Raw genomic sequence first — 27,450 nt, forward strand, 5'->3', positions numbered from 1 at the left:
GGTCTCTGCCTTCGCTTCCCGGTTCAAGTTACCCAGTAAAGAGGAACCTCAAACGCTCTGCCCCTGGTCGGGGCCCAGCGTCCAAACCCAGCCTAGGCAGGGCCGGCTCCTCCGGGGTCCTCGGCCGCCTGGGGGCCACAGGCGTCTCCCCGGTCCGTATCCAGAGCCTGCTTCTCAGGAGAACGCTGGCTCTGGGGCCAGTCCTAACCCACGAGGCCTCCTCTCGACCACATCTGCAAAGGCCCTATTTCCAAATAAGGTCGCATTCCTGGGTCCCGGACGGACACGAACCCAGGGCCCGCGCATCCCAGCGTCGCAGCCGCCAACCTCCGGCACCACGCCGACCCGCGCGGAGTCTCCCCTCCATCATCCGCGAGGATTTCCCTTTGGAGTCTCGCTCTGTCGCCCAGGCTGGAGTGCAATGGCGCAATCTCGGCTCACTGCAACCTCCGCCTCCGTGGTTCAAGCGATTCTCCTGCCTCAACGTCTGAGTAGCGGGATTACTGGCGCGCGCCACCACGCTCAGCTAAGTTTTGTAGAGACGGGGTTTCACCAGGTTGGCCAGGCTGGTCTCGAAATCCTGACTTCAGGTGATCCACCCGTCTCGGCCTCTCAAAGTGCTGGGATTACAGGCGTGAGACACCGCGCCCGGCCGGATTTCCCTTTTAAACGTGAAGACAACTCCATGTTCATCGCGAGCCTGAAGTCCACGTGGCGCCCACCCGCGGGCGCCACCTGCCCGGCTGCCCCCGCACCCGGCTCCGCGCAGCCCTGCGCGCTGTCGCCCTCCGGCCAGCAGAGGGCGCCGCCCGCCAGCCCTGCGCAGCCGCCTCTTTCCCCGGAAGTCCCGCCTCGGCCGGAAGTCGTGCGTCCACGCGTCTCGAAAGATGGCGGCGTCCCGGAGAACGGGAGAGGCCGGCCCGGGCTGCTCCCAGGGACGCGTGGTCCGCATGAAGCGCAGAGGCGGGCGCGGGCCGCGCTGCGGTCCTGGTGGCGGTGGGGAGAAGGCCCTGAAGAGGCTCAAGCTAGCGGTGGAGGAGTTCGTGCACGCGACTTCGGAGGGCGAGGCTGCCGGGGGTTGCGAGGGGCGCGGCGCCCCGGTGAGCTTTCGCCCGGGAGGGAGAAAAAGCCGCAAGGAACTGAGGAAGGAGAAGCGGCACCTGCGGAAAGCACGCCGGCTGCAGAGGACAGCCGGGCCGGACCAGGGTCCCGGCCCGGGAGGCCGAAGCGGAGCCGAAGAAACGAGCGGTCCCCGGCGGGACACGGAGGAGCGCGCCCGCCCAGCCCCTAGTCGGGACCCCTCGCCTCCCAAGAAGCCGCGGCCGTCCCGGGTCAAGGCCAAGGCCACGGCCGCCACCGCAAAGACCAGACCCTCCGCAGCCGCCACCGCCGCTGCCCGGAAACGGGCGCTTTTAGCGGCCAACGAGGAGGAGGACCGAGAGATCCGAAAGCTGGAGCGTTGCCTCGGCTTGAACAAGCGCAAAAAGAAGGACGGCAGGAGCTCCGTGCCGCTGAGCTTTGCACGCGACGGTCTTGACTATATTCTGGGAGTCCTGGAGTCTGGGAAAAATAGCGGCTTGTACGACAGCAGTGGTGAGGAGGAGGAAGATGCCGGACAGACACTTCCCGAAAGTGACTTAGAGAGTGACTCCCAGGACGAAAGTGAGGAGGAGGAAGACGTAGAAAAGGAAAAGAAGGCGCAGGAAGCAGAAGCAGAAGCGCAGAGCGAGGACAACGACGAGGGTACAGAACAGGAACAGGAGGAAGAAAAGGAAAACGGAGCGCAGGAGAAGAGAGGGAAGAGAGTCCGTTTTGCAGAAGATGAAGAAAAGAGTGAAAATTCCTCGGAAGACGGTGACGTAACGGATAAGGTATCGTGTGAACACTCTCTAGGCCCTCTGGGATTTCCTTCAAAATAACGGGGCAGGGAATGGGGCGTGAGGCAGAAATGACACAGACTTGGTGGCTTGATAATGGTTTCAGCTGAATGTGAGTAAATCGTGTACGTTACTCTATTCGGTCTTCTTTCATGTTTTTAAATTTTCATAATGTAAAGTGTAGGAGAAAAGCAATGTAGAGACATTTTTATCCGGGGGACTTAAGGGCCATTTCCACAGTGCAGCATTTTCATTCTGTGTTTACCAGCCCAGGTCTCTAAACCTGTTAACCCCACCTCATCTGTTCAGGCCTCTTTCAAGTATCCGAGGACATCTGCCGTGCCCGACTTTTAGAGTGAATTTTCTAAAACTCGAAGCTAATTTACAGCACTCCCTTAGATAAAGTCCAACATTGAATTAAAGATAAAGTTCACGCCTGTAATCCCAGCACTTTGGGAGGCTGAGGCGGGGCAGATCATTTGAGGTCAAGTGTTTGAGACCAGCCTGGCTAACGTGGGGAAACCCCGTCATTACTAAAAATACAAAAAATAGCCGGGCGTGGTGGCAGGCGCCTGTAATCCCAGCTACTTGGGAGGCTGAGGCTTGAACCAGGGAGGCAGAGGTTGTAGTGAGCCGAGATCACGCCACTGCACTCCAGCCTGGGCGAGAGAGCGAGACTCTGTTTCAAAGAAAAAAAAAAGGTTCAGAATCTAGGACGTAGCAATCAAGGCCTTCATGGGCTGTCATCTTGCGTATTTTATCTCAGCGTTCCTTTGCATGTAGCTCACGGTTGGAGGCAGCTGTGTGGAATTGCCTGCATTTCCTTCTCCCCACATCGCACTAGTTCTATGTATATAAATATTCAGCTTCTATGTATACAAATATTCTTTGTTGAACCAGGTTTGAACTACCTAGCAGTGAGGATCGTGCCTTGCAAATGTTTGTGTCCTTAATGATTTGCAAACACCACCACCCCCCTTGATAATTTAGGAAATAGCAGTGAGTTGGTTTTGATTTTTTTTTTTTTTTTTTTTTTTTGAGACTGAGTGTCGCACTGTTGCCTAGGCTGGAGTGCAGTGGCTCAGTCTTCGCTCACTGCAAGCTCCGCCTCCCAGGTTCATGCCATTCTCCTGCCTCACCTCCCAAGTAGCTGGGACTACAGGCGCCCACCACCATGCCCGGCTAATTTTGTATTTTCAGTAGAGACGGGGTTTCACTGTGTTAACCAGGATGGTCTCGATCTCCTGACCTCGTGATCCGCCCGCCTCAGCCTCCCAAAGTGCTGGGATTACAGACGTGAGCCACCGTGCCCAGCCGGTTTTGATTTTTATCATATAAACTTAGATATTACTTTTAAACAAGTTTGAAATTATTTTTAGGACACTTTCCCTCCAAAACTAGCGTACGTTTAATTTAGGTGTTTGTATGCTACTGTGCCTGCAGTAAATTAAGGCCGAGCAAAAGCGCAGTAGATAGGGCTCTGTTGGAGTTGAGCAGATACCGGAGGTGCACAGCTGGGTCTGAAGAGCTACACAGGGGAAAACGAGGTGATGAACTGTATTATTAATAGCATTAATGGAAATAATGACAGGCACAGCCTGGTGAGTGGAATGTTTACCCATATACTAAGCACTTAATAAATCTGATGTATTTAAGCAGCAATGATCAGTAGCAGCTTCCACCAGTTCTTGGAAATATAATATTTAAATGCACATATGGCAAAGAAAAAAACAGGATTTGGTCAATGTAAATTTTTAGTGATTTATTTCTCTTTTCAAGCAGAGTCTTTGTGGAAGTGGTGAAAAGTACATCCCACCTCATGTGAGGCGAACTGAGGAGACAGTGGACTTCAAGAAAAAGGAAGAACTAGAAAGGCTGAAGAAACATGTAAAAGGTCTACTTAACAGGTGACCTTGTAGTATTGTTACACTGTATCACTTAAAGAGGTTGTCTGTTTTCTAAAATGTAGGAATTATCCCAGCAATTCAAATAGAAGTGATGGGGACAGTCGATTGGATCCTTTCTGTTCTTGTCTTGATGCACCGAGACCCATGAGACCCATACCTGGAGAAGGAGAGGATACCCGACTGTTGGATACTTTGAATCCTTTCAGGGTTTGAGAGCAGCCCAAATGCTCACATTGTTATTCTGAGAAGCAGGAAGGAAAGGGGCAGAGGTTCTTTGTCCCTCTAAGGACAGTGTTGGAAGGACTGGCCTATGTCCCCTCTCTGCAGAAACGCATTCACCTGGTCTTCCAGCCCCCTTACTCATTGCTCATGTCTGCATTTTGTTGTTGTCTGCATTTTGTTGTTACCCACTTTAAGAACAGAACAGTTAAAAAACTGATTGGAAACCATACAGGTGGGGCTTTGTCAGTTACGCGTGCCCATCAGCTCTTTGGTTTTGAGGGTGTGTGTGTGTGCATGTGATTCTGTGTGGGTGCTTTTTTTTTTTAGATGGAGTTTTTGCTCTTGCTGCACTGGCTGGAGTGCAATGGCGTGATCTTGGCTCACCGCAACCTCTGCCTCCACCTCCCGGGTTCAAGCAATTCTCCTCCCTCAGCCTCCTGAGTAGCTGGGATTACAGGCATGCGCCACCACGTCAACTAGTTTTGTATTTTTAGTAGAGGCGGGGTTTCTCCATGTAGTTCAGGCTGGTCTCAAACTCCCGACCGCAGGTGATCCGCCCGCCTCGGCCTCCCAAAGTGCTGGGATTACAGGCATGAGTCACTGCGCTGGGGCTATTCTGTGTAGTTTTATCACATGAAGATTCGAGTCACCACCACTGCAATCGAGATAAAACTCACAACCATCTCTCCCCTGCTGCCCCTCCGTGGCCTCACCCACCCCCTTCCCCCTTGTATTGCTTTTTGTTTCCTATTATCCTGGGAATTTACTATAAACCTCTGTTTCAATGTTGAGTTCAGTATTAGCACAGGTGCCCAGTGAATAGCCTTCCCCGTACATGTGTATGTAGTCTTCCCCCACTACCCGTTCAAACAGCAGACTTTTCTAACGTTAGGAACCAAGGATTTGTGTGCCACCTAAGAAATAAAACGTTAGCATTTTTTCTAACAACACGTCCTAAGGCTGGACACTGCCTATGGGACATCAGGTCAGGATACTCAGGGCAGTGTCCTCACATACGTTTCTGTGGACTGAATCCAGGGTATGCCTCAGTGTGGCCACATTTCATCTTGTGAAGACAGCAGTTACATTGTTTTGGGATTCCAGAATATTATGTGGTTATGAATAATATATACTGGGTTATTGGGGCAAGATAATAATAGTTAAGGGGTCAAAAGTGTACATAAAAAATAGAATATGTTGTTGGTATGGATAACTCTTTTAATTTTTTAAAATTGAACTGAAAATTCCTGATTGGAAACATTGTTGCTCTCTGTCTTTACAATTCTCTGCAGGTTGAGTGAACCCAACATGGCTTCCATCAGTGGGCAGCTGGAGGAGCTGTACATGGCCCACAGCAGAAAGGACATGAATGACACCCTGACCTCCGCCCTCATGGGTGCCTGCGTCACTGCCTCGGCCATGCCCAGCAGACTCATGATGGAGCATGTTCTCTTAGTCAGCATCCTTCACCACACAGTTGGAATCGAGGTACAGTTGTACCTTTTCTCCAGGCTGTCACTAGTGTCTCATGGTGATTATTTTAATGACAGGCTTGATAAGTGCATAATTGTGTGCTGTGGGTGGTTCTTGTGTTAATTCCTTTTTGTTCTGAGTAAATACTACATTGTCTATGTCATGTAGTTGTAAAGAGCATTCAGGAAGTACTTGATTTTGCTTAACTTTGCTTTTTTGTTCTCTCCATTCTTTTCTTTCTATTTTTTTTTTTTTTTTTTTGAGACAGGGTCTCGCTCTGTCATCTAGGCTGGAGTGCAATGGCACGATCACAGCTGCAGGCTCAAGTGATCCTCCCACCTCATCCTCCAGAGTAGCTGGGACTGCAGGCGCACACCACCAGGCCTGGCCAGTTGTTTTGGCAGGGGCAGAAGTGAAGTCTCACTCTGTTGCCCAGGCTGATGTCAAATTCCTGAGCTCCAGTGATACTCCTGCCTTGGCGTCCCAATGTGCTGGGATTACAGGTGGGAGCTGCCATGCCCAGCCCTGCCTCTCTCCAGCCTAGCGTGTCTTTTATGTTAGTTAATTTTCTTCTCGACTGACATCTCGGATGTGTCTTCATTTCCTTTGCACTTCTCCCTTAACACTGATTTATTTCAGATGTTTGGAAGATAATGGTTGGTGTGGTCTCACTACTGAGGTGTTGGTATTGATGAGAGATGTGAGAGCACTGGGGCGTGGAGCTGCCTGGACATGTTCAGGGAGGCCTGGTGCCCTTTCTGTGTGGTGGCTGTTTCTCATCAGTGAAGTGGGCTTTTGTTGGGATTGAACTGAACAGTGTACAGAAAGCATCTGGCACCCGACAGGTGCTCAGTAAATGTCCACCCCACCCCCACATCCCTTTTGTATTCTTCTTGCTCCATGGCCCTGGTGGTTAAAGTCAGGGAGGCTCTTTGGTGATGGCCCTGGTTCCACAGTCAGTGCCCTCTTCTGGGCCTGTTCTCTCTTAATTAAAAACAGGAAAGTCATAACCTTCCCAGTCAATATCCCAGCTCCCCCAAGGTAGCTGATTTCAAATGTGTTGAAGGAAATCCGTCCAATTAAAGGAGATTGTTTTGAGGTTGGTGAACGAATGGAGGGTTGGGTCAGAGTGACTTAGTTTTCCCACGATACAGTATTTACATGCAAATGCAGTGTTTAACCCATTTGGATCTTTAAATGATACAGTCTCTTTTGATGGTGGTTCTCTTAGTTTTTTGCCTTCTGACAGCTCTACTCCAAAAAATAGGCCACAGCAGCCCAGCATCCCTAAAAGTCTGGTTCACTGGTCTACGTTTATATACTTTTGTCTCCTCCTCACCTTTGATCCCAAAGTGTCCCGGTGAGATCAGGGCAGACATTTACTGAAGCCTGCTTTGCAGTGCAGCAGGCAAAGCCGCTGAAGTGCTAAGTGAAATTCCCAAGATCACATGTCTTGTTAAAAGTATACAGAACTTGTTTTCTGGGCTCCTAGGCAAGCATGCTTTCTACTGCAATGCTAGTCACATTCATTTCATTTTTATATTACTTTCTCTCAATTATAATCTTAACAGTTATTTAGAGTCTTACCGAGTAGGGCTCTCCAAAGCTTGCTTTAAGATGCACAGATTTGCCAAAATGAATTAGCCTTCTTGTCACTGGGGCTTCTGTGCTGAAGGCGGTGTGGGGTGGGTGGAGACACTGCCTGAGTGCAGAACATACTGTACTGCGCACGGTCTCTGTCACTTAGATGAGCTTGTGCCTCCGAGTGTTCCTGTGTCCAGTCATTAAGGTCAACGAGTTAGTTAATGTAATAGGCATAGGAAAGAGCTGGCCCACAGTAAGCGCTCATTGAAGGCTCATTATCTATGTACAGAAGGAGATTTTCGTGTTGAAATTCTGCTCTTCCTCTGGCTGGCTTTTCCTACTACTGCAAATTTCTTTGCTGTTGCTGGATAATGTTCTGATCCACATTTTTCCATGTCTAGCAGTAGTCACATGGTAGCAGCTTTTTGAAAGGCCTGTGGGGCATTAGGAAGCTGAGGGCAGGAGAGAGGGGCACAGGCCTGAGCGTCTGAGTGCGGGACTCTTCTCAGCTACATGGGTCATCTCAGATACGAAAATCTGCACCAGCTGCTTTGGGAACCGTCTTGTTGTTTATTTTTTATTTCTAAGAGCTGTTCTCATTTTCATGTATGAGAACGTGGGAGTCCGTTTTCTTGTCATTACAAAGTGATGGAATCACTGGGTGCCATTCCTGGGCCCTGTGATTACCATAATCAGGGCCATTCTGTGACTTTCTTGGTTCCTGCCTGTCCTCCTAGAGGACACTGATGTGCTTCAGCTGACTTAATCATCAGAATGATCTTGGTACAGGCAGTATATCAGTGAGTTACAGGAAAAGCCATAGACCTGACCACCCACAGCACATCAGGAATTTACTTGATTGGAAAACATGAGATTATTGGGCCTACTTTCATTGAAACCTTTGCTAATTGCATGAAGGACAATGAAATGACTTGTTCCGAAGGGAAGTCATTGCAGTACTGTAGTTAATGACATCCACGGAAACTTCTGCCAGCGTGTGATGAGCTTTCAGGGTGCTGGCTCCATTCAGCTGCTTTCAGTGCTGTACCGAGAAAAACAGAATAATTCTGTGTTAAAGACGATGTCAGCTGCTGAATTGCTTCTGTAAGTCCTTTAAAACTCAAAAACCCAATCTGTGTAGGTTCGTGTTAAAATTTCCACATGAGAATTCACGTACAGGATGTGCTTGAATAACTTTACCAACGTGAATTCTACTTACATTCTTAAATGTTATGGTGTTATATTTTATTTTGAAGACGTTACATGGAACTTCAGATTTAGAATTTTGAGAAATTTTGATGTAATATACATAATTGAAAACATACGGCTGGGCACGGTGGCTCTCGCCTGTAATCCCAGCACTTTGGGAGGCCGAGGTGGGTGGATCATGAGGTCAGGAGATCGAGACCATCCTGGCTAACATGGTGAGACCCCGTTTCTACTAAAAATAAAAAAAAAATTAGCCAGGCGTGGTGGTGGGCGCCTGTAGTCCCAGCTACTCGGGAGAGTGAGGCAGGAGAATGGCGTGAACCCAGCAGGCGGAGCTTGCAGTGAGCCCAGATCACGCCACTGCACTCCAGCCTGGGCGACAGAGCAAGGCTCTGTCTCAAGAAAAAAAAAAGAAAAAAGAAAAAGAAAACATACTTGAATATGTTTTATGCCTGAATTTTTATTGATGTCTGCAGAATTCTAATTTACTTTTAAAAATTATATTTGAATATAACATGGTAGCCATAATAGAATGTGTTTTCCGGTTTATCTTCATTGAAGGGGCTTGAACTGGAAACTGCAGGTTGGCTTGGTTAAGTCTCAGGTCTTTACAAACTAAAGTGTATATCCCCTCCATCAGAGCTGGCCTCCAAGAAGTCACTGTGGCCTCCTGCCAGTCTGTTGCCTTTCTCTAGATTCTTCTAGCATTGATTTTTTTGCAGTCCAGCAATGATGTCTGTGTACTTCCCCAGTACACTCAAGCCTGTCTGGTGGATCTCAGCCTTGCCTGCAATTTTCACTGACACCCTTACATCTCCATCCAGTCCTGTCTGGATGGCCCCTGTTGAAGCTTAATAACCCCTGAGCTGGTTTTGTCCAGCCCCACTAGCTTGCTGCCCCTCGCGTATTTCCTGGTTACCCAGACCAGAAACCTGGGAGTCACAGACCCTTCAGCTTTTACAGCCGGTGTCACGCACTGCCATGCGTTGCTGTGTTACCCAAGCCCTTCATCCCTGGTCCAGCGCAGCTGCGTTATTTAGGCCATCGTCTCCTGGCTGGGCTGTGGGGGTCACTCTGTGTCACCACCATGTCCCTGCTTCCGCTTTCTCCCTCTAGTCCCAGCTTAAGTTGAGATTTGACAAAAAATGATGACACAATAGTGTTGCCAGCAAGATTGAAAACGACTGTTTCTGCCTTCAAGTTTTATTATCTCTGTTTTACACAGTGAAAAAACAGGGTTCCAGGAACTTGCTGAAGACCACACAGACCCACGTGCAGGTCTTCTCGTCCTTCAGTCCACAGTTACGGAATTCGGGATAAAATGTACCAGAACAGCACAAGGAAAACACTTAGGCCTTGCTTAACTCCACCAGGCCTGGCAGTTCCTGGCCCCAGTTCCACCGCTCAGGGCAGTGTCTGGTTTACCTGCTGGTCCCCATCAGGACCCGGTGCCCCTCAAACCACTGGCTGAGCCAAGTGAGTGTATTCACAAGCTACCTTAGTGCCAGAGACTCAGCCCTGGGAAAGTAGGGCGTCTCCTCTGTGCCACCTGGAGCCCTTCCAGAGATTATTAAGTACCTGTCTATTTGGCAACCTCTGATATTCAGAATGTGTTGCGTTTATCTATTTTAGAAATCACTTGTATTGCTTCCTTGTAAGAAATGAATTTGGGGTAAAAATCTGCAAAAAGATCTTAAGAAATGAGTATTGTTGGGTAGTGGAACTTTTTTTTTCACACAGAGTCTTGCTTTGTCGCCCAGGCTGGAGTGCGGTGGTGCAATCTCAGCTCACTGCAACCTCTACTTCCTGGGTTCAAGCGATTCTCCTGCCTCAGCCTCCCAAGTAGCTGGGATTACAGGCATGCGCCACCACGCCCGGCTAATTTCTTGTATTTTTAGTAGACACGGGGTTTCACGGTGTTAGCCAGGATGGTCTTCAGTCTCCTGACCTTGTGATCCACCCGCCTCAGCCTCCCAAAAGTGCTGGGATTACAGGCACACACCACCATGCCTGGTTAATTATTTTTTTGTATTTTTAGTAGACACGGGGTTTCACCGTGTTAGCCAGGATGGTCTTGATATCTCCTGACCTTGTGATCCGCCCACCTCCACCTCCCAAATTGCTGGGATTACAGGTGTGAGCCACTGCACCTGGCCGGTAGTGGAACATTTTGAGAGACATAGGTGTGCTTTTAACATCATTTTTAACAGTTCTATTTTTCCAAGGAGTCAGAACGGCTGCTGGCCAAACAATGCCCCTTTGTTGTTGATTTTAACAGGAGGAAGGTGCCCTTGCGTCCAGGCTGGGGCACTCTGGCCGGCTGCTCTGGGTTGCCACGGGATGCCTTGTTGGAATGCCTTGCCTTGTGGACACTTTGTTAATTTAGAAAGTGCCAGTTCTGTGTGTTGAAGGAGAAAGGAAGGTTTCTAGGAATAACATAATGATCTTTTTTCTGTGTGGTTCTTTCAGGTCGGTGCCCACTTTCTGGAGGCAGTGGTGAGGAAGTTCGATGCCGTCTATAAACACGGAAGCGAAGGGAAAGAGTGTGACAACCTGTTCACCATCATTGCCCATTTATACAACTTCCACGTGGTACAGTCTCTCCTCATCTTCGACATTTTGAAAAACCTGATTGGAACTTTCACCGAAAAAGATATTGAACTGATCTTGTTAATGCTGAAAAACGTGGGTTTTTCATTGAGGAAAGATGATGCTTTATCACTTAAGGAACTGATCACTGAAGCCCAGACCAAAGCCGGCGGGGCAGGCAGCAAGTTTCAGGACCAGACCAGGGTACGCGTGTGACGCTTGATCTGCTTCCTAAGTCCCTAAAGCTCACAAACTGGCCAGAACCTAAAAATCAGTATCTGGGGTAAATATTACACTTCCTTTCCTAGTGATTTCTGTTTCTTCTGTCTCATCCCGTTTTCTGGCTTTAATATGTGAATGGACCTTATTCCTTTACTAAGAACTCAGAACAATATTTTGTGAATTTAAAAATTGATTTATTCAACATTCATCCATTCAAAAAATGCTTACCAAGGAGGCCACAGGACATGGGGCTCTAGGATCAGCCTGGGTTGGACTTTGGGCTCTGCCACTTGACAGCAGCATAACCTGGGTCTTCCAAGCCTCAGTTTCTCCCTCAGTAAAACAGGGACTGATCACAGCTCCCACCTTGTGTGCTGTTCAGATGATGAGATGTGTGGGACCATGTGTTCCTGGGAAGCCGTTTGGGGAAGAAACCGAAAAGGGTTAGTTTGAGAGCCTGGAGGGGGCATCATAAGAGAAAAAGGCAGAGTCCAGGTCTCTGGCCCCTTGTTAATTACTGCAGGGAATTATCCTAGAGGGTTTTATCCTAGAGGCATCTGAAGGGTCCCAGCAGGTGAATGACAGGTTGGAGTTTTCCTTCTGATGGTCACTTTGACTCCAAGGCAGAAAGAGGCATGAGGTGGTCGAAGTCGGGAGGAGTTTTTCAGGAGCTGGGGAGTAGGTGGTGGCAAATGTCGGGATCGTGGCAGCGGGTGTGGACATGGGCGTCAGAAGTGACCAGACCTCATGTGGATTGGGGTGAAGGGAAGGAGGGCTCAGGGTCACCCATCAGGGGCACAGGGGACCGTGCAGGAGGAGGTGAGGATTTAGAAGGACAGACACCTCCATTTTTGAAAGACTGGGTTAGCTGTGAACAGAGTGGGCTGAAGGGATTTGGGGCTGCTCTCGTAGAGGGGTCCTGGGAGCTATGGAAGTGGGTGGACTTGCCTGGCAGCAGGTGGGCTGTGAAGAGGACCTTCAGGTTAAGGAGCACTGACATCTAACTGCAGGCAGGAGGGAGAGCTGGCAGGTGAGAAGGAAATGAGGATGGTCCCAGGAGCCAGGGAACCCTAGTGTCCCCAGGAAGAATTCACGCCCGTGTGGGATGCTGAGGACCAGCAAGAGGAGGAAGGGATTTGTGTTTTGGGCTGAATTGTGATGGCGGTCCTGACTGGCTTATCCTGGTCCCCGGAGAAGCCAGTCTGAAGAGGAGGGGGCTGGAGAAGGGAATGGGAGCAGCGGGTTCAATGGTGGTTTCAAATGGAGAAGAGACAGAAAGTACATTAGTGGCCGCCTAGGGCTGGGGAGCTGGCTGGGGGGTTGGGGAAATGGGGAAGGTTGTTAATGGGCTTGGAGTTTCTCTTCTGGGGTGATGAGAAAGTTCTGAAATTGATTGTGGTGATAGTTGCACAACTCTGAATGTATTAAAAGCCACATAATTATATACCTTACATGAGTGAGTTTTATGCTGTGTGAATTCTGTATCAACAAGAAGTTGACATTTGGGGACATCTCAGAGGGTATGTGGGAATTCTTTGTGCTGTTCTTGCAACTTTTCTGTAAGTATGACATTACTTCCAGTTTTAAAGTTAAAAAAATTACAAGGCCAGGGGTAGGAGAGCGGATGTCCAGAGCAGGTCGCCGGGGGCCAGGGCGGGGGCAGGAGTGCAGTAGGGGCCGGGGCGGCCGAGGAGGTGTGGACGGTGCGGAAGGGTGAGGTGTGTGGCGAGCAGAAGGGAAAAGTGAGATCTCTGGGGAGTTTGGGTTCCCACTTGACGCTGGGGGACACATTTCCATTTTGAAGTATTATGTAGCCCTGAGTAAGCGGCTGAGACTAGTTTAGACCGTCTCTACCTAAAGGCTGTCCTGACTTTGTATCGTGGCAGTGGTGGCCACGTGCATCAGGTGTGGTAGATTTCTTGCCAACTTGAATGGGCCGTTTAGACTGTTTGAAATGATGGACTTTCAATTTTTTCGTTTTTCTTGAAGATGCGGTTTATGCTGGAGACGATGTTGGCCCTGAAGAACAATGACATGCGCAAAATTCCAGGCTATGACCCTGAGCCCGTGGAGAAGCTGAGGAAACTGCAGAGAGCTTTGGTGAGTCAAGGAACTTTCAATTCTGCTTTGCTCAGAGCTTCCGTGTCAGCATGAGCCTGTTGTGAAAATCAAATAGTCAGACCTGCAAGCCAGGGGGGTGTCTGGTGAGTGAGAGTGCTCAGAGGCAGAGTGAACGCGGCTCGGTTTTCCTCGGGGGCTCTCCCAGTGGTCTGGGCGTGCTCGTGCAGAATGTCTGTGTGTGGGGAAGCCCACGTTGGGCGAGCATCCTCTTTGCCTCACCCCAGGTACTAAACTTGGGCTGCACCATTGGATCATCCAATGCTTTCAGAGAAGGCCAAGTCCCCACCCAGACCAAGGAAATTGGGATGATGTAGGTCCTTTGACTCTCTCTGACATGCAGCCAGGATGGAGACTGGGGCAGCCTCCCTGTCGGAGTGAGTCGTTCAGCCCCTGTCATCTCAAGTCCAAATCATTGTTGACCCAGGCTCTTCCAGGCGTGTGCTCACCTGCCACTGAGCCTGAGGCAGCTCTGTCACTCTCCCCTGTTGGGACAGCTTTCCAAACACAGCGTGTTTGGGGTGATGGAGTCTCAAACACAAAGCAGTGAGTTTACTGCTAGTTTTGGCATTTTTCCAAACAGGCTAATCGTCCCAATTGCCAGTGACCCATTCCAGTATTCATGCACCAGAAATGTCATGGTCAAAAACAAAAAGCCATCAGTGATGGAAGGATGGAATATGAACCAATGAAAAGCATTTTATTAGCTCTTCTCTCTTTATCAGGTCCGCAACGCCGGCTCAGGTTCTGAGACTCAGCTTCGCGTCTCTTGGGACAGCGTCTTGAATGCGGAGCGGACGGGTCGCTGGTGGATTGTGGGGTCCGCCTGGAGTGGGGCCCCGATGATCGACAACAGTCACCATACGCACCTGCAGAAGCAGCTTGTGGGGACGGTAGGGACACCCATGCTCAAGGCTGCCAGGCAGTGGCACCTCACTGTGTGGTGTGTGGTCCCAGCTTTACCTGGAGCAGCTCTCTTACTGTTCTTGAATGGTCACTGAAATGTACAAGGTTTATTTGGAGGCCTTACAGAAATTGCTATTAATATTACATTGTGATATAATTATTCCATTTCTGTTGTATCTTTTTATTGGACTTTAAAATATCTAAAAGTTGAATGGCACGGGGCAGGGGAGTGCATGAGGACCTGAACACTCATGGGGCAGGAGCCCATTGCTGAGATCCCTCAGGCTGCCCCTCTGGGCTGTGCATTCTAGGCTACAGGCTGTGGATTTCACATTGTGGAAATTCAAGTCCCTTTTTCATCCAGACTTCCCTCGTTATCCCCTCATGTCCTTCCCTGTCCCAGATTCTGTGTCACTCATGGTTATGGTTCCCCAGGCTCTGCCAGTCACTGGTTCTCTGCTTCATTCATCGTCGCTTGCCCCGAGGTTGAACTGCTACTGAGAAGCCTCCCACATGAGTGTTTTCTCCCCCAGCGGCTGTGGCTTCACTGTGTGTTCCCCTTGCACAGAGGGCGTTGCCCGAGAGTGGACTTGGTGCCGACGCTCATCCACCCACGTAGACCTCACAGTTCTATTCAGTGACACTGAAGCACGGTTTGGCATCTCTTGGGAAGCAGTTTGCATGGAGATATGCATATGACTTGTCCATTCGTCGTGCTTCCAGGTCAGCTCAAAGATCCTAGAACTCGCCCGGAAGCAGAGGATGAACACGGACGTCCGGAGAAACATATTCTGCACAATAATGACAAGTGAAGATTTTTTGGATGCTTTTGAAAAGCTTCTGAAGTAAGCATTTGTGTGCACATTTTGACCTATTAATGAGATGCTGTAAAATAAGTAAGTTTATTTGCTTTTTGAGTTTTGGGCGACTGAGTCTGAAGCTGCTTAGGGAGGACTGGGCTGTTCTCGGGACCATCCGCTCACGCTGTTGGATTCGTGCATCTCTGGGTTAGTCATCTTGTTCCTATTAATTTGCCTCTAGTAGTTCCTCATTAGAACATTTTATGATATATAAAGATTGGGGGTTTGGGGTTTTTTTTTTTTGAGACAGGGTCTTGCCATGTTGCTCAGGCTGGAGACTGGGGAGTTTTGACTGAAAGTATCAGATAACCTTGTCAGTGGCTGTTGGTTGTCATGAATTGCTTAAAAATACATAAATCTTCATAATAAAGCTATTCTGATTCTTCATTTAAAACTTCCTGGTGTAGTTTCTATAATTAGTTGTAATAAGATTTTAAAGATCCTATAATCCCAGCTACTTAGAAGGCTGAGACAGGAGGATCACTTTACCCCAGTAGTTCAAGACCAGCCTGGGCAACATACTGAGACCCCATCTCATTAAAAAAAAAAAAAATTTAAACGTACCTGTGTAGTTTTATGAGGTACTTCTAAACAATGTATTGTTAATACATATTCTTTTATTTGCTTCAAACTAGGATGAAATACAGGGAGAACATGGTTCCTTTTAGGATTCTGATAATTAGGGTTTTATTTTCTAAACTGGGGTTTCTAGTTGAAGTGGAAGTCCTGGGCTTCCTTTGCCTCTCTGTGGCCTTGCTGTTTTGCTGAAAACATCCCGTCTCCCTAGTTACCCTTTGTCTCTAAAAGGGCTCTTTTGAGGAGAGCTCTTATTCTCTAGTCAGCGGGTCTAGCTTATCCTTTGTACTCGGAAGGACTTTTATTTTTCCTCTGGTTGACTTCATGTTTTGAAAATTTTGGTCTATCAAACTACGTGTATTAAACAATAGTTTTTCCCATTGTTATTCATCAAAATCATGAGTTATGAATCTGAGCTTTTAATCAACATGAATTGATAATCAATGCAGCCAAAACTCAGTTGGTTCTTTGGGCTGCCTGTGCTGCCTTCACCTGAGCCCCTTGCACCGCCTTCACCTGAGTGCTCTCCGTGGGGCTGTGCTGTTTGCAGTGGAGCTGGTGCTTCTCTCCTGAGGTACAGAGTGTCTGCCTCTGTGCAGAGGCGGCAGCCTCAGCCGTATTCGGATCTCACCAGAAACTGGAAGCAGCCCACATGCCCCTCAGTTGGGGAAAGGATAAACCATGAGACGCCGTCTAAGGGATACTTACTACTTGGCATCACGAGGGGCAAACTCGCAAGGCCCCAAGAGCATGGTGACTCGAGTGTATTCTGCCGTGCAGGAAGCCACCCTGCCCCGAATCTGTGTGACATAGGCAGAGGCAAAACTAGAGGGACAGAAGCATATTAGCAGTGGCCCACGGCAAGGGCGGCTCACGGCCCCAGGTTCTCGTGGGTGATGGAGAGTTCTGTTTTGGCATTGCCGGTGGTGACCTGACCATATGGGCTTATCCACACTCAGGACTCTACACTACAAAGGATAGATTTTACTGTGTGTGAGCTCTAACTCAAGTTTTACAAACGACGGTAGGCACCGTGGCTCATGCCTGTAATCCCAGCACTTTGGGAGGCCAAGGTGGGCGGATCACCTGAGGTCAGGAGTTCAAGAGCAGCCTGGCCAACATGGTGAAACCCCATCTCTACTAAAAATACAAAAATTAGCTGGGGGTGGTGGTGGCACCTGTAATCCCAGCTACTCGGGAGGCTGAGGCACAAGAATCACTTGAACTTGAGAGATGGAGGTTATAGTGAGCTGAAGTCATGCCACTGCACTCCAGCCTGGGTGACAGAGCAAGACTGTCTCAAAAAAAAAAAAAAAAAAAAAAAGTGAAGTCATTGCCATAGCAGGAAGCAGCTCTAAGGGCACACACGATTGAGTCAGTTTATTGTCAGCCGGGTACAGCTGTCGACTTTTGCAGCTGGTGGGGGACCCCCTAGATGGTCTTGTCTCCTCTGACATTTTGCCACATTGTAGGAGAAGCTGAGGACCAGAGAGGTTGTAACGGGGCTGGGCCCCTAGCTGGTGTCTGCCACTGCCTCCACCTCCTTTACGTGGCTTGCCTCTAACCAGACCCTTCCAGGCAGGAAGGTGTTCCCCTGAAAGGTATCAGCCATTAAACTTCGGAAGTCAAGCGATGTTCCAGTCATTGCTGTTCTGTTTTCTAGGCTTGGACTTAAGGATCAGCAAGAGAGAGAAATCATTCACGTTCTCATGGATTGCTGCCTTCAAGAGAAAACTTACAATCCCTTCTATGCTTTCCTGGCTAGCAAATTCTGTGAATATGAAAGGAGATTTCAGGTAGCTTAGTGCGGAGGCACCAGTTACATCCGCTGTACTGTTTTTTCTACACATGCTGCCTGGCTCAACCCACCTGCAAAGGAGTTCTCCAAGTCAGGAGGCCCCTGATATGCCCGTCACCTGGTCCACGCTGGCTGCCAGGCCACGTTCACTGGGAGCGGAAGTGGGAGGGCTAGAGGGGAGTGTCAAGGGTCCACCATGTCCTCATGTCGCCTGCTTCTGCCACAGATGCAGGCAGTGTGGCCAGGGTGCTCGTCGGTTTACAGTGCACCAGTCTGTTCTGATGCCCCTCGCTGTGGACTTTTCCTTAGAATGTTCTGTTGGTATCTGCTGATTTGGGGGAAAAACTGCACCAGAAAGAGATTCTTGTGAAGCTGTTTGGGACTGTGCTCTATAGGAAAGAACAGTGAGGCCACCACTAAAAGTCTTGATGTTTAGAATATTAAAAATAAGATAATAAGAAAATACATTTAGGTTATGTTGTTAGTGATATAATAATTTGTGGCCGTTTACCTTTTTTCTCCTTTTAACTGTGATACTAGATGACTTTCCAGTTCAGCATATGGGACAAATTTCGGGACTTGGAAAACTTGCCAGCTACGAATTTCTCTAATTTGGTTCATCTGGTGGCCCACTTGTTGAAGACAAAATCGCTTTCCCTTTCTATCTTAAAGGTTCGTGTAACGTATGAAAATATTGAAAGGTTCGTGTAACGTATGAAAATATTGAAAGGTTCGTGTAATGTATGAAAAATGGAAATGGAAGTGTAACTGTTTACATCAGGTCCTGTTTTACCAGCGTGTTTTCTTCAGTTCTGATTCATCTGAAAAGTGCTTGCGTTATCCTAGCCAGCACAGAAAACGGCCAGACTAACATGCGCTACAAATTGATCTGGTAAATTAAGGCACCGCTGCAGTTCCTTTGCTAATCTGAATGAATCTGTTTTGGAGTTTGAGGTTAATTTGCTGGTCCTAATTATAAAATCCTGAACTGGTCACTGTTAGTGAGGAGAAGGGTGGACAAAGTAGGGCCTGGTCTCCTTAGAGGTGAGGTGAGTTTGCTCACTTTGATGTAAGATGTTTTAAAACTGTAGACTTTCTCCTGCCCTGCTGTGTTTTGGGACTTTGCAGTGGACCATGAAACACAGACATCTTTTTTTTTTTTCCCCAAGATGGAGTGTTGCTCTGTCGCCCAGGCTGGAGTGCAGTGGTGCGATCTCTGCAACCTCTGCCTCCCGGATTCAAGCGATTCTCCTGCCTCAGCTTCCCAAGTAGCTGGGATTACAGGCTCATGCCACCACACCCACCTAATTTTTGTATTTTTGCTAGAGACGGGATTTCACCATGTTGGCAAGGCAGGTCTGGAACTCCTGACCTTGTGATCTGCCCTCCTGAGCCTCCCAAAGTGCTAATATTGCAGATGTGAGCCACTGCAGCTGGCTGAAACCTAGACATCTTATCAGATGGAGTTGGGGTTCAATGTGGGCCTGTAAGGCTTGGATGGTGGGACCAACAGACTCTGAATAGCCTAAAAAAATTTGGAGTGCCTCGGGGGCAAAGGGAAGTGAAAAGCAGAGATAGTTGAGGGGCATTTACTGCAGTGGCCCAGACCCACAAGACAGCCGCAGCCGCAGCTTCCCGTGTGTTTCTGTGTGTCATGTGCAGTTCATCAGCATGCCCGCTCCAGTTCACCCTGCGTCCCTTGCTGTGTGGTATCCAAGTTTGGCCACTGTACTGAAAATGAGGGCACCGAGCCTTATGCCAAATCCTGACAACTGGAATAACTGAGCTCATGGAGGAGGCCTTGCTCCCCCTCCGCTCCCCTGCCTTGCCTTTCGCTCGCCCAGGCATCGCGCTCATCCTGGAACAGCATGGATGCTACCACCGATGAGCGGGAGAGGCGTGGCAGGAGCACACCCTCAGGTGTAGAGCTTTAGAGATGCCCGCCCCCCCGCACCCCCAGGCTGCTCTCATTCCAAGTTTCTCTGTGTTTCTGCTGTGCTTTTGTGGTCTTGCCACGTCCTCGGGTCTGCAAGCGCCTGTGATGGTGTTTGGCTGCTCACCTCCTTGTGGGTAGCATTCCCGTCACCATGCGTTTAGTCCCCTCCTCTAGCTTGCTGACATTCAGCTAAGATTGCAGTGGGTCCACGTTGGCGCCCGTGAGTCTGTTCTGGGTAGCATCCTATTGTATACGTATGCCTCAGTTTACATACTTATTTATCCTACTGATCCATGTTTAAGTTATTTCTGATTTTTTGATAGTTTTCTAGGAAAGAGATATATATGGATTAGTCATCTAGAAGTAAATTTTTTATATATATAGTTTTAATTAGGGGATAGGTACTTTTGGGAATGGAGGTAATTTACGGTTCAGTTCTAGATACTGAATTTCTGATTCATAAGGTGTATGCCCCGGGAATTCCATTTACACTGCTGAGTTGTTCTCAACGGTGGCTGGGGCCGGCCACACCTCTGCCAGCACCGTATAGGGATTCCCAAGGCCCACATCCTCGCCAACAGGTGTTCATTTCTTAGCTCTGGAAATAGCTTCTTAAATCAGGGGTAGAGTGGGGGAAGGGGGGAGATTAATTTTTACTCTAATTAACTATATTACAAATTATTGAAAAGTTGACTAAGTCAGTGTAACTTTATTTTTCTCTATGTCCTGACCATTAGGTAGTCGAATTCAGTGAATTGGACAAACCCAGAGTCCATTTTTTACGAAAAGTATTAAGTATCCTATTAATGGAAACAGAAGTTGAAGACCTCAGTTTAATTTTCACAAGGTATGTACCCCACCCTTTCTGATGAGACATGGAGGAGAAATGAAGAGATTGTTTTCACTTGTGTTGATTTAGAAACACAAGGTTGTACTATATGTGTAGCTTAATCAATCTTTTCGGTTTTATTTTTAAGCTAGTATGCATTAGATCTGGGGAATAGAAACTTGTCTACTAGCAAACTAACAATGATTGTTAATAATAAAATATGTTCAGAAGTTCTTAATTGAGAATTCTGTTTTTAAAAGAAACTGGTTATGTCTCACTATGTGAGATACCCAGGATTGAGATCTAGGAGAGGCCAGCTCAGCCCTGACATGTGTTTATACGATTCCTTTCCAGAGTATCTGACAACCCAAAGCTGGGGATGTTACGTGAGGGTTTGAAGCTTTTCATCAGCCACTTCTTGCTAAAGAACGCACAGGCCCACAGAAGCGCCGACGAAGCCAACATGCTGAGAGCGAGAGCTGACCTTGCAACCAGGTGTCTGCAAGGAAAAGCTTCCCTGAGAATGTAGTCAGGGACAGAAGGAGGGCAGGTGGCCCTTTGACTGTAAAATGTCCTTTGTAAACCCAAAGGCTTATTCTGTTGCCTGCGTGTGAACGTTTGGTAGAGCTGTATCATTCTGTTACTGTATTCTATTTTGAGATAATTTTTTGATCTAAGGTTTTATTCAAATAACTATATCTTGGGGGTGAGAGGAGAAGCAGGGAGGGAAAAGGGGTCAGGCACACTGGACAGGGTTCTCTAAGCAGTGAGGCTGGTGTGTGTGATTGTCTTAAAATTTTTAATAGATATGGCCGAGCGTGATGGCTCACCCCTGTAATCCCAGCACTTTGTGAGGCCAAAGCAGGCGGATCACTAGAGGCCAGGAATTTGAAAACAGCCTGGGCAAAACCCTGTCTCTACTAAAAATACAAAAATTACCAAGGCATGATGGTACATGCTGGTAATACCAGCTACTGAGGTGGCTGAGGCACAAGAATTGCTTGAACCCTGGAGGTAGAGGCTGCAGTGAGCCAAGATTGTACCACTGTACTCCAGCCTGGGCTGGACAGTGAGACTTTGACAGACTGTCAAAAAAAAAAAAATTAATAGATAAAATAGGCCACTAGAGGGTGCAGTTATAAAGAAATTGATGAGGTTTTTACCTTTTTAAAATATTGGTTAAAAGTTCAAAAACCATCACTTAAATGTGATTCTTTTTTTGAGACGGAGTCTTGCTCTGTCACCCAGGCTGGAGTGCAGTGTCCTGTAATCTCGGCTCACTGCAACCTCCACCTCCCGGATTCAAGCGATTCTCCTGCCTCAGCCTTCCTAATAGCTGGGACTACAGGCACACACCACCATGCCCAGCTAATTTTTGTATTTTAGTAGAGACGGGTTTCACCATGTTGGCAAGGCTGGTCTTGAACTCCTGACCTCAGGTGATCCACCCGCCTCAGCCTCCCAAAGTGCTGAGATTACAGGCATGAGCCACCACACCCAGCTTAAATGTGATTCTTGATATTAAGTATTTGGGTTGCAGTTGAACTTTGGCAAGGTCAGTCGACTTAAGCCCTGTGGATATGGCCTTATGTACACTATAATGCAGACAGGTGCTTTTCATCATTCATGTAACATTCTCACACAGTTGAGGGTATTCATCTCCTCACTAATTCCAAATTGTAAATGTACTTTCTTGAACAACTCTGAGGTCACCAAACAGTAGTTATTTGACTGTTAATAGGTGCTACTTGCTTGCAAGGATTTGGAGATGTAAACATGAAGAAAATATAGTTACTCCTGCAAAGAATTAACATTTATCTAGTGAGAGAAACAAACACACCCCACTCACTAAGTATGGAAAACTGATTCTGTGACGAAGCAGAAATGTCCCTAGATACCAGCGTGTATTGCAGATACCCAAATGTTTATTGTTTTCTCAGCCCTTCAGTTTTGCTTTTCTCTCTCAGATGCTATGACTCGATTTAAATCTTACCTTTGATTGTTGAAAAAAGTCACTAAGATGTGAATGCAGAATAGACATTGAGAAGTTATATATGTCCAAAACTCATCTGTCCAGCAGTCTCTGTCCTCTTCAGAGTCGTCCCGTTGGGCAGATGGGCACAGGTGCTGGTGATGCCACTCCTGTGCAAAACGCCCCGTTTGTGGCACTTTCAGATATTATTTATTTACTTTTTAAGAGAGACAGGCTCACTCTGTCACCCAGGCCGGAGTGCAGTGGCACGATCGTAGTTACCGCAGCATCAAATTCCTGGACTGAGGCAATCCTTTTGCCTCAGCCTCGTGCATAGCTAGGACCACAAGCAATAGAGACAAGATCTCCCTATGTTATGCAGGCTGGACTTGAACTCCTGGCCTCAAGTGATCCTCTTGCCTTGGCCTCCCAAACACAGGGATTATAGGTGTGAGCCCCCGTGCCTGGCATCAGATTTTATTTTAGCTCTACCCTATGGCAGTTTGTGTTTGGAAATCGTGATGTGAAGTCATCAGTATCTGTGCATATCCCTAAACTAATGATTTAAGCTTTGAAGCATGTGCAAGCAACATGAACAACTGAATACAGAAAGTAACTGAAAGCAGCACAGACTGTGTCATCCCTACAGACTTCTAACCCTACATTCAGCAACATCATTCAACCCGAGGCCAGATTCAAACCCTACGTCTTCTAGCAGGTTCTGAATTTAGAGGACAAATAAGGTGATAGGTACTAAGAGAAGCGTGAATTAAGTGAAAATCTTCCCTTTGTTAAGGAGCTTTTTAACAAGAGCGTCTTTGCTGGGTGGTGATTGGGATATAACATCAGTTCTACTGGACGTGTAGCTTGATAGTGAAATAAGGAGCTTGGGCTAAGGTATAAATCAACACACTGCTTCCTTCCTCAAGAAGGTCTTACTGTGAAGAAAAAAAGTCAGTTGAACTAAATTGTGCTTCACGCCACGGTTGATTTGCATTCTGATGCAAACCCTCAACCCCACAGACCAAGAGGACCCCTGGCCGCCTGTGAATGCCCCACATTTGAGTGGTGCTAACGTAAGTGATGTTAATAGGAATTAATAGGGGTGCAGCTACTAAGATTGGGAAAAATTATCATGACAGTGGCACCTCCTAATTTCATTATGTACCATACGCAGTAACCCTTGTTTGAGGTAGAGAATTGAAGCTGATTTTTCTGCAGAAGATGAATTTCTATAAACCATCCCATTTTTATATTTTATTATTAAAACAAATATACCTTTCTTTGCTAGAGAGTATATTTATGACTTAAATTATTAGCTACGGTTTGCATTTAGTATATGGCAGTTTGCCTGTAAGTCTGTTCATTTTAACAACATATGGGGCTGGGCACGGTGGCTCGCGCCTGTAATCCCAGCACTTTGGGAGGTTGAGGCGGGCAGATCACTTGAGGTCAGGAGTTCGAGACCAGCCTGGCCAACACGGCAAAACCCCGTCTTTACTAAAAATATAAAAATTAGCTGGGCATGGTGGCAGGCACCTGTAATCCCAGCTACTCGGGAGGCTGAGGCAGGAGAATCGCTTGAACCTGGGAGGCGGATGTTGCAGTGAGTGGACATTGTGCCATTGTACTCCAGCCTGGGAACAAGAGTGAAACTCTCAAAAGCAAAAACAAAAACCCAACATATATGGGCTGTTAGATAGTAATTGTAATTTAGTATAAATAGTAAATGAGTACATCTTGATTAAAAGCTATGAATTCAGAATTGCTTTTAAATATATAGGGGGTTTTTTGAAATTTATTACAGTGCAATTGAAAATACACTTAAAATACTGCAGGATGCTTAGTGCTCAGTGTTATGTATGAACTTGTGGACTTTACAATGCAGGTTGAGAACTGCTAATCTATAGAATGACTAAACAGCTGTTTTTCAGGGAATCTCATTTTTAAAGGTATAAGGAACAAACTTTAATGTATTGAAATGTATAAATAAAATTTATTTTTTATATTTTGTTTAGAGTAACAGTGAACGTTTATTTTGAAAGACCAGCTTGGCTGGGCATGGTGGCCCACACCTATAATGCCAGCACTTTGGGAGGCCAAGGTGGGTGGATCACCTGAGGTCAGGAGTTCGAGACCAGCCTGGCCAACATGGCAAAAACCCTGTCTCTACTAAAAATACAAAAGTTAGCCAGGTGTAGTGGCAGGTGCCTGTAATCCCAGCTACTCGGGAGGCTGAGGCAGGAGAAACTTCAACCCGGTGGGGGGAGGTTTTAGTGAGCTGAGATTGTGCCGTTGCAATCCAGCCTGGGCAAAAGAACAAGCCTCTGACTCAAAAAAAATCTTTGGTGGTAAACTGAGGTCTATACCTTTCCTTTACCTTTTAAAGAAGGCTACTTAGCTCTATGATTTAGGAAGAAAGATTCATTCTCTTCACCCCCAGAGAGAGAGAACGCCCAGGAGGTGGAATGTTAACCACTGGAGAACTTGGGGAGGTTTATGCGGGTGAAGTGTGTTCTTGGAACTTTTCTGTAAGTGTATAATTGTTTCAAAATAGATTTTTTGAAAGCATTCATAATGCAGAACTCATTCTATAAAGATCTAAAATATACTTTTACAAAAATAATTAAGCAAACTGATTCAAATCACCTCTGCCTCCTTCGTAAAAAATTGCCTAGGCCTTAGCGTACATCTGCCAAGATTTACCTTAACTTTAGGGTGGGTTGGTTTCCGTCAGCTTGGTCAGGTGACCGCCTTAGCTCCCTGTCGCACTACCTGCATTGGCAGTGGAGGGTGGGAGACCTGGAGAACAGAAGGAGGGAAGGTCCTGTCATTGACCGCGCTCAGGGGCTTTGGTATCAAGAACTGCATTGATGATGGGCTTGGTGTCAGTGGGTGTCCAAATTACCCAGGCACCTGCATCCCTATAGGGTTGAATAGAGTGTATAGGAGTGAGCTGGAAGATGCCAGCACCCTCCCCCTCTCCCCACTGTGGCAGGCGTCCCACGGGCCAGGTCAGCTTCATTCTTTTTTTTTTTTTTTTTTTTGAGATGGAGTCTCACTCTGTCTCCCATGCTGGAGTGCAGTGGCACGATCTCAGCTCACTGCAACTTCGGCTTCCTGGGTTCAAGCGATTCTCCAGCCTCAGCCTCCCAAGTAGCTGAGATTACAGGCATGCACCACCATGCCTGACTAATTTTTGTACTTTTAGTAGAGACAGGGTTTCACCCTGTTGGCCAGGCTGGTCTCAAACTCCCAACCTCAAGTGATCTGCCCACCCTGGCCTCCCAAAGTGCTGGGATTACAGGTGTGAGCCACCGCACCCGGCCCCGTATACCACATTTTCTTTATCCATTAGGTTGATGCTGTATCTTGGCTATTGTGACTAGTGCTGAAATGAACATGGGAATGCGGATGTCTCTTTGAAATGGTGACTGAGTTCTTTTAGGTGTATACCCAGTTGTGGGATTACCGGATCATATGGAAGTTCTATTTTTAATTTTTTGAGGAGCTTCCCTACTGCTTTCCATAATGGCTGTGCCAATTTACATTTCCACCAACCACGTGTGAGGAAAACGGTGTGGGTTCCCTTTTCTCCACGCCTTTGCCAACACTCCCCTTTTGTGTGTTTAATAGTAGCCATTCTAACAGGTGCAAGGTGATAGTTCATTGTGGTTTTGATTTTCATTTCCCTGATGATTAGTGATGTTGAACATCTCGTATAACTGTTGGGCATTTGCATGCTTGCTTTGGAGAAATGTTTATATGCATCCTTTGGCCCAATTTTTATCAGGTTTTTGGGGGTTTTTTATTTGGTTTTGTTATTTGTGGGTTATTGTTTTTGTTTTGCTATTCAGTGGTATGAGCGTATTTTGGATAGTGACACCTCATTAGATCTATGGTTTGCAACCATTTTCTCCCACTGGGTAGGCTGTCTTCATTTTTTTTTTTCCTCTCCTGCGCAGAAGCTTTTTAGTTTGATGTAATCCCATTTGTTTAGTTTCGCTTGTGTTGCCTGTGCTTTTGGGTTCACATCCAAAAAGTTATTTCCGAGACCAATGTTGAGGAACTCTTTTCCTACGTTTTCTTCTAGGTGTTTTGTGATTTCAGGTCTTAAAAGATTTAAGCCTTTGATCCATTTGAGTTGATTTTTGTATATGGTGTAAGATAAGGATCCAGTTCCATTCTTTTGCATTGGAGATCCATTTTTCCCAGCACCGTTTATTGAAAACATTATCCTTTCCTCACTGCGTATTCTTGGTGCCCTTGTCAAATATTAGTTGACTGTGTATGTGTGGGTTTATTTCTGGGCTCTGTTCTGTTCCCCATGTCTATGTATCTGTTTTTATGCCAGTACCGGACTGCTTTGATGTAGCTTTGTAATACACAGTCATGTGTCACATGATGACATTTTGGTCAATGAAAGACTATATATATGACAGTGGACGCATAAGATAATAGAGCTGAAAAATCCCTTTTCTATGTTTAGACACACAAATATCACTGTGTTATAAGTACTTAGAATATTCAATACAGTAACATGCTGTATGGGTTTGTAGCCAAGGAGTAATAGGCTATGCCATACAGCCAAAGTGTGTAGCAGGTGTACTCTGTGATGTTTGAACAATGATGAAATTGCCTAACAACACATATCCCAGAATGTATCGCTGTCATTGGCGACATGTGACTGTAGTTGTTTTGGTTTGGTTTGGTTTTTTTGAGACAGTCTCACTCTCTCACCCAGGCTGGAGTATAACAGCGCAATTTGGGCTCACTGCAACCTCCATCTCCCTGGTTCAAGTGATTCTCATGACTCGGCCTCCCAAGTAGCTGGGATTACAGGTGCCTGCCACCATGCCCAGCTAATTTGTGTATTTTTAGTAGAGATGGGGTTTCTCTGCATTGGCCAGGCTGGTCTCAAACTCCTGGCCTCAACTGATTCACCCGCCTCAGCCTCCCAAAGTGGTGGGATTACAGGCATGAGCCACCACTCCAGGCCAACTGTAGTTTGAAATCAAGAAGTGTGATGCCTTCAGCTTTGTTCTTTCTCAAGATTGCTTTGGCTGTTTGGGGTCTTTTGTAGTTCCATATAAATTTTAGAGTTGTTTTTTCTTTTATTTATTTATTTATTTTGAGACAGAGTCTCACTCTCTGTTGCCAGGCTGGAGTGCAGTGGTGCGATCTCAGCTCACTGCAACCTCCACCTCCCAGGTTCAAGCAATTCTTCTGCCTCAGCCTCCCAAGTAGCTGGGACTACAGGCATGTGCCACCACACCTGGTTAATTTTTGTATTTTTAGTAGAGGCAAGGTTTCACCATGTTGTCCAGGCTGGTCTCGATCTCTTGACCTTGTGATCCACCTGCCTTGGCCTC

At 47.1% G+C, this 27,450-nt stretch overlaps 1 protein-coding gene across 1 annotated transcript; it reads left to right on the forward strand.

Annotated features, from left to right (window-relative positions):
• The first annotated feature begins 302 nt into the window (after positions 1–302).
• Positions 303–24,101, forward strand: NOM1 (nucleolar protein with MIF4G domain 1). The gene is made up of 11 exons (XM_024250302.3): positions 303–1,871; positions 3,660–3,784; positions 5,299–5,494; positions 10,742–11,065; positions 13,073–13,183; positions 13,927–14,094; positions 14,831–14,952; positions 17,207–17,339; positions 17,882–18,013; positions 20,015–20,124; positions 20,461–24,101. Exons 1-11 carry the CDS (start codon positions 888–890, stop codon positions 20,633–20,635), a joined length of 2,580 nt encoding a protein of 859 aa, XP_024106070.2. The 5' UTR covers positions 303–887; the 3' UTR covers positions 20,636–24,101.
• Positions 24,102–27,450: the final 3,349 nt, after the last annotated feature.

Source organism: Pongo abelii, chromosome 6, assembly GCF_028885655.2.
Source record: "Pongo abelii isolate AG06213 chromosome 6, NHGRI_mPonAbe1-v2.0_pri, whole genome shotgun sequence".
NCBI lineage: Eukaryota > Metazoa > Chordata > Mammalia > Primates > Hominidae > Pongo > Pongo abelii.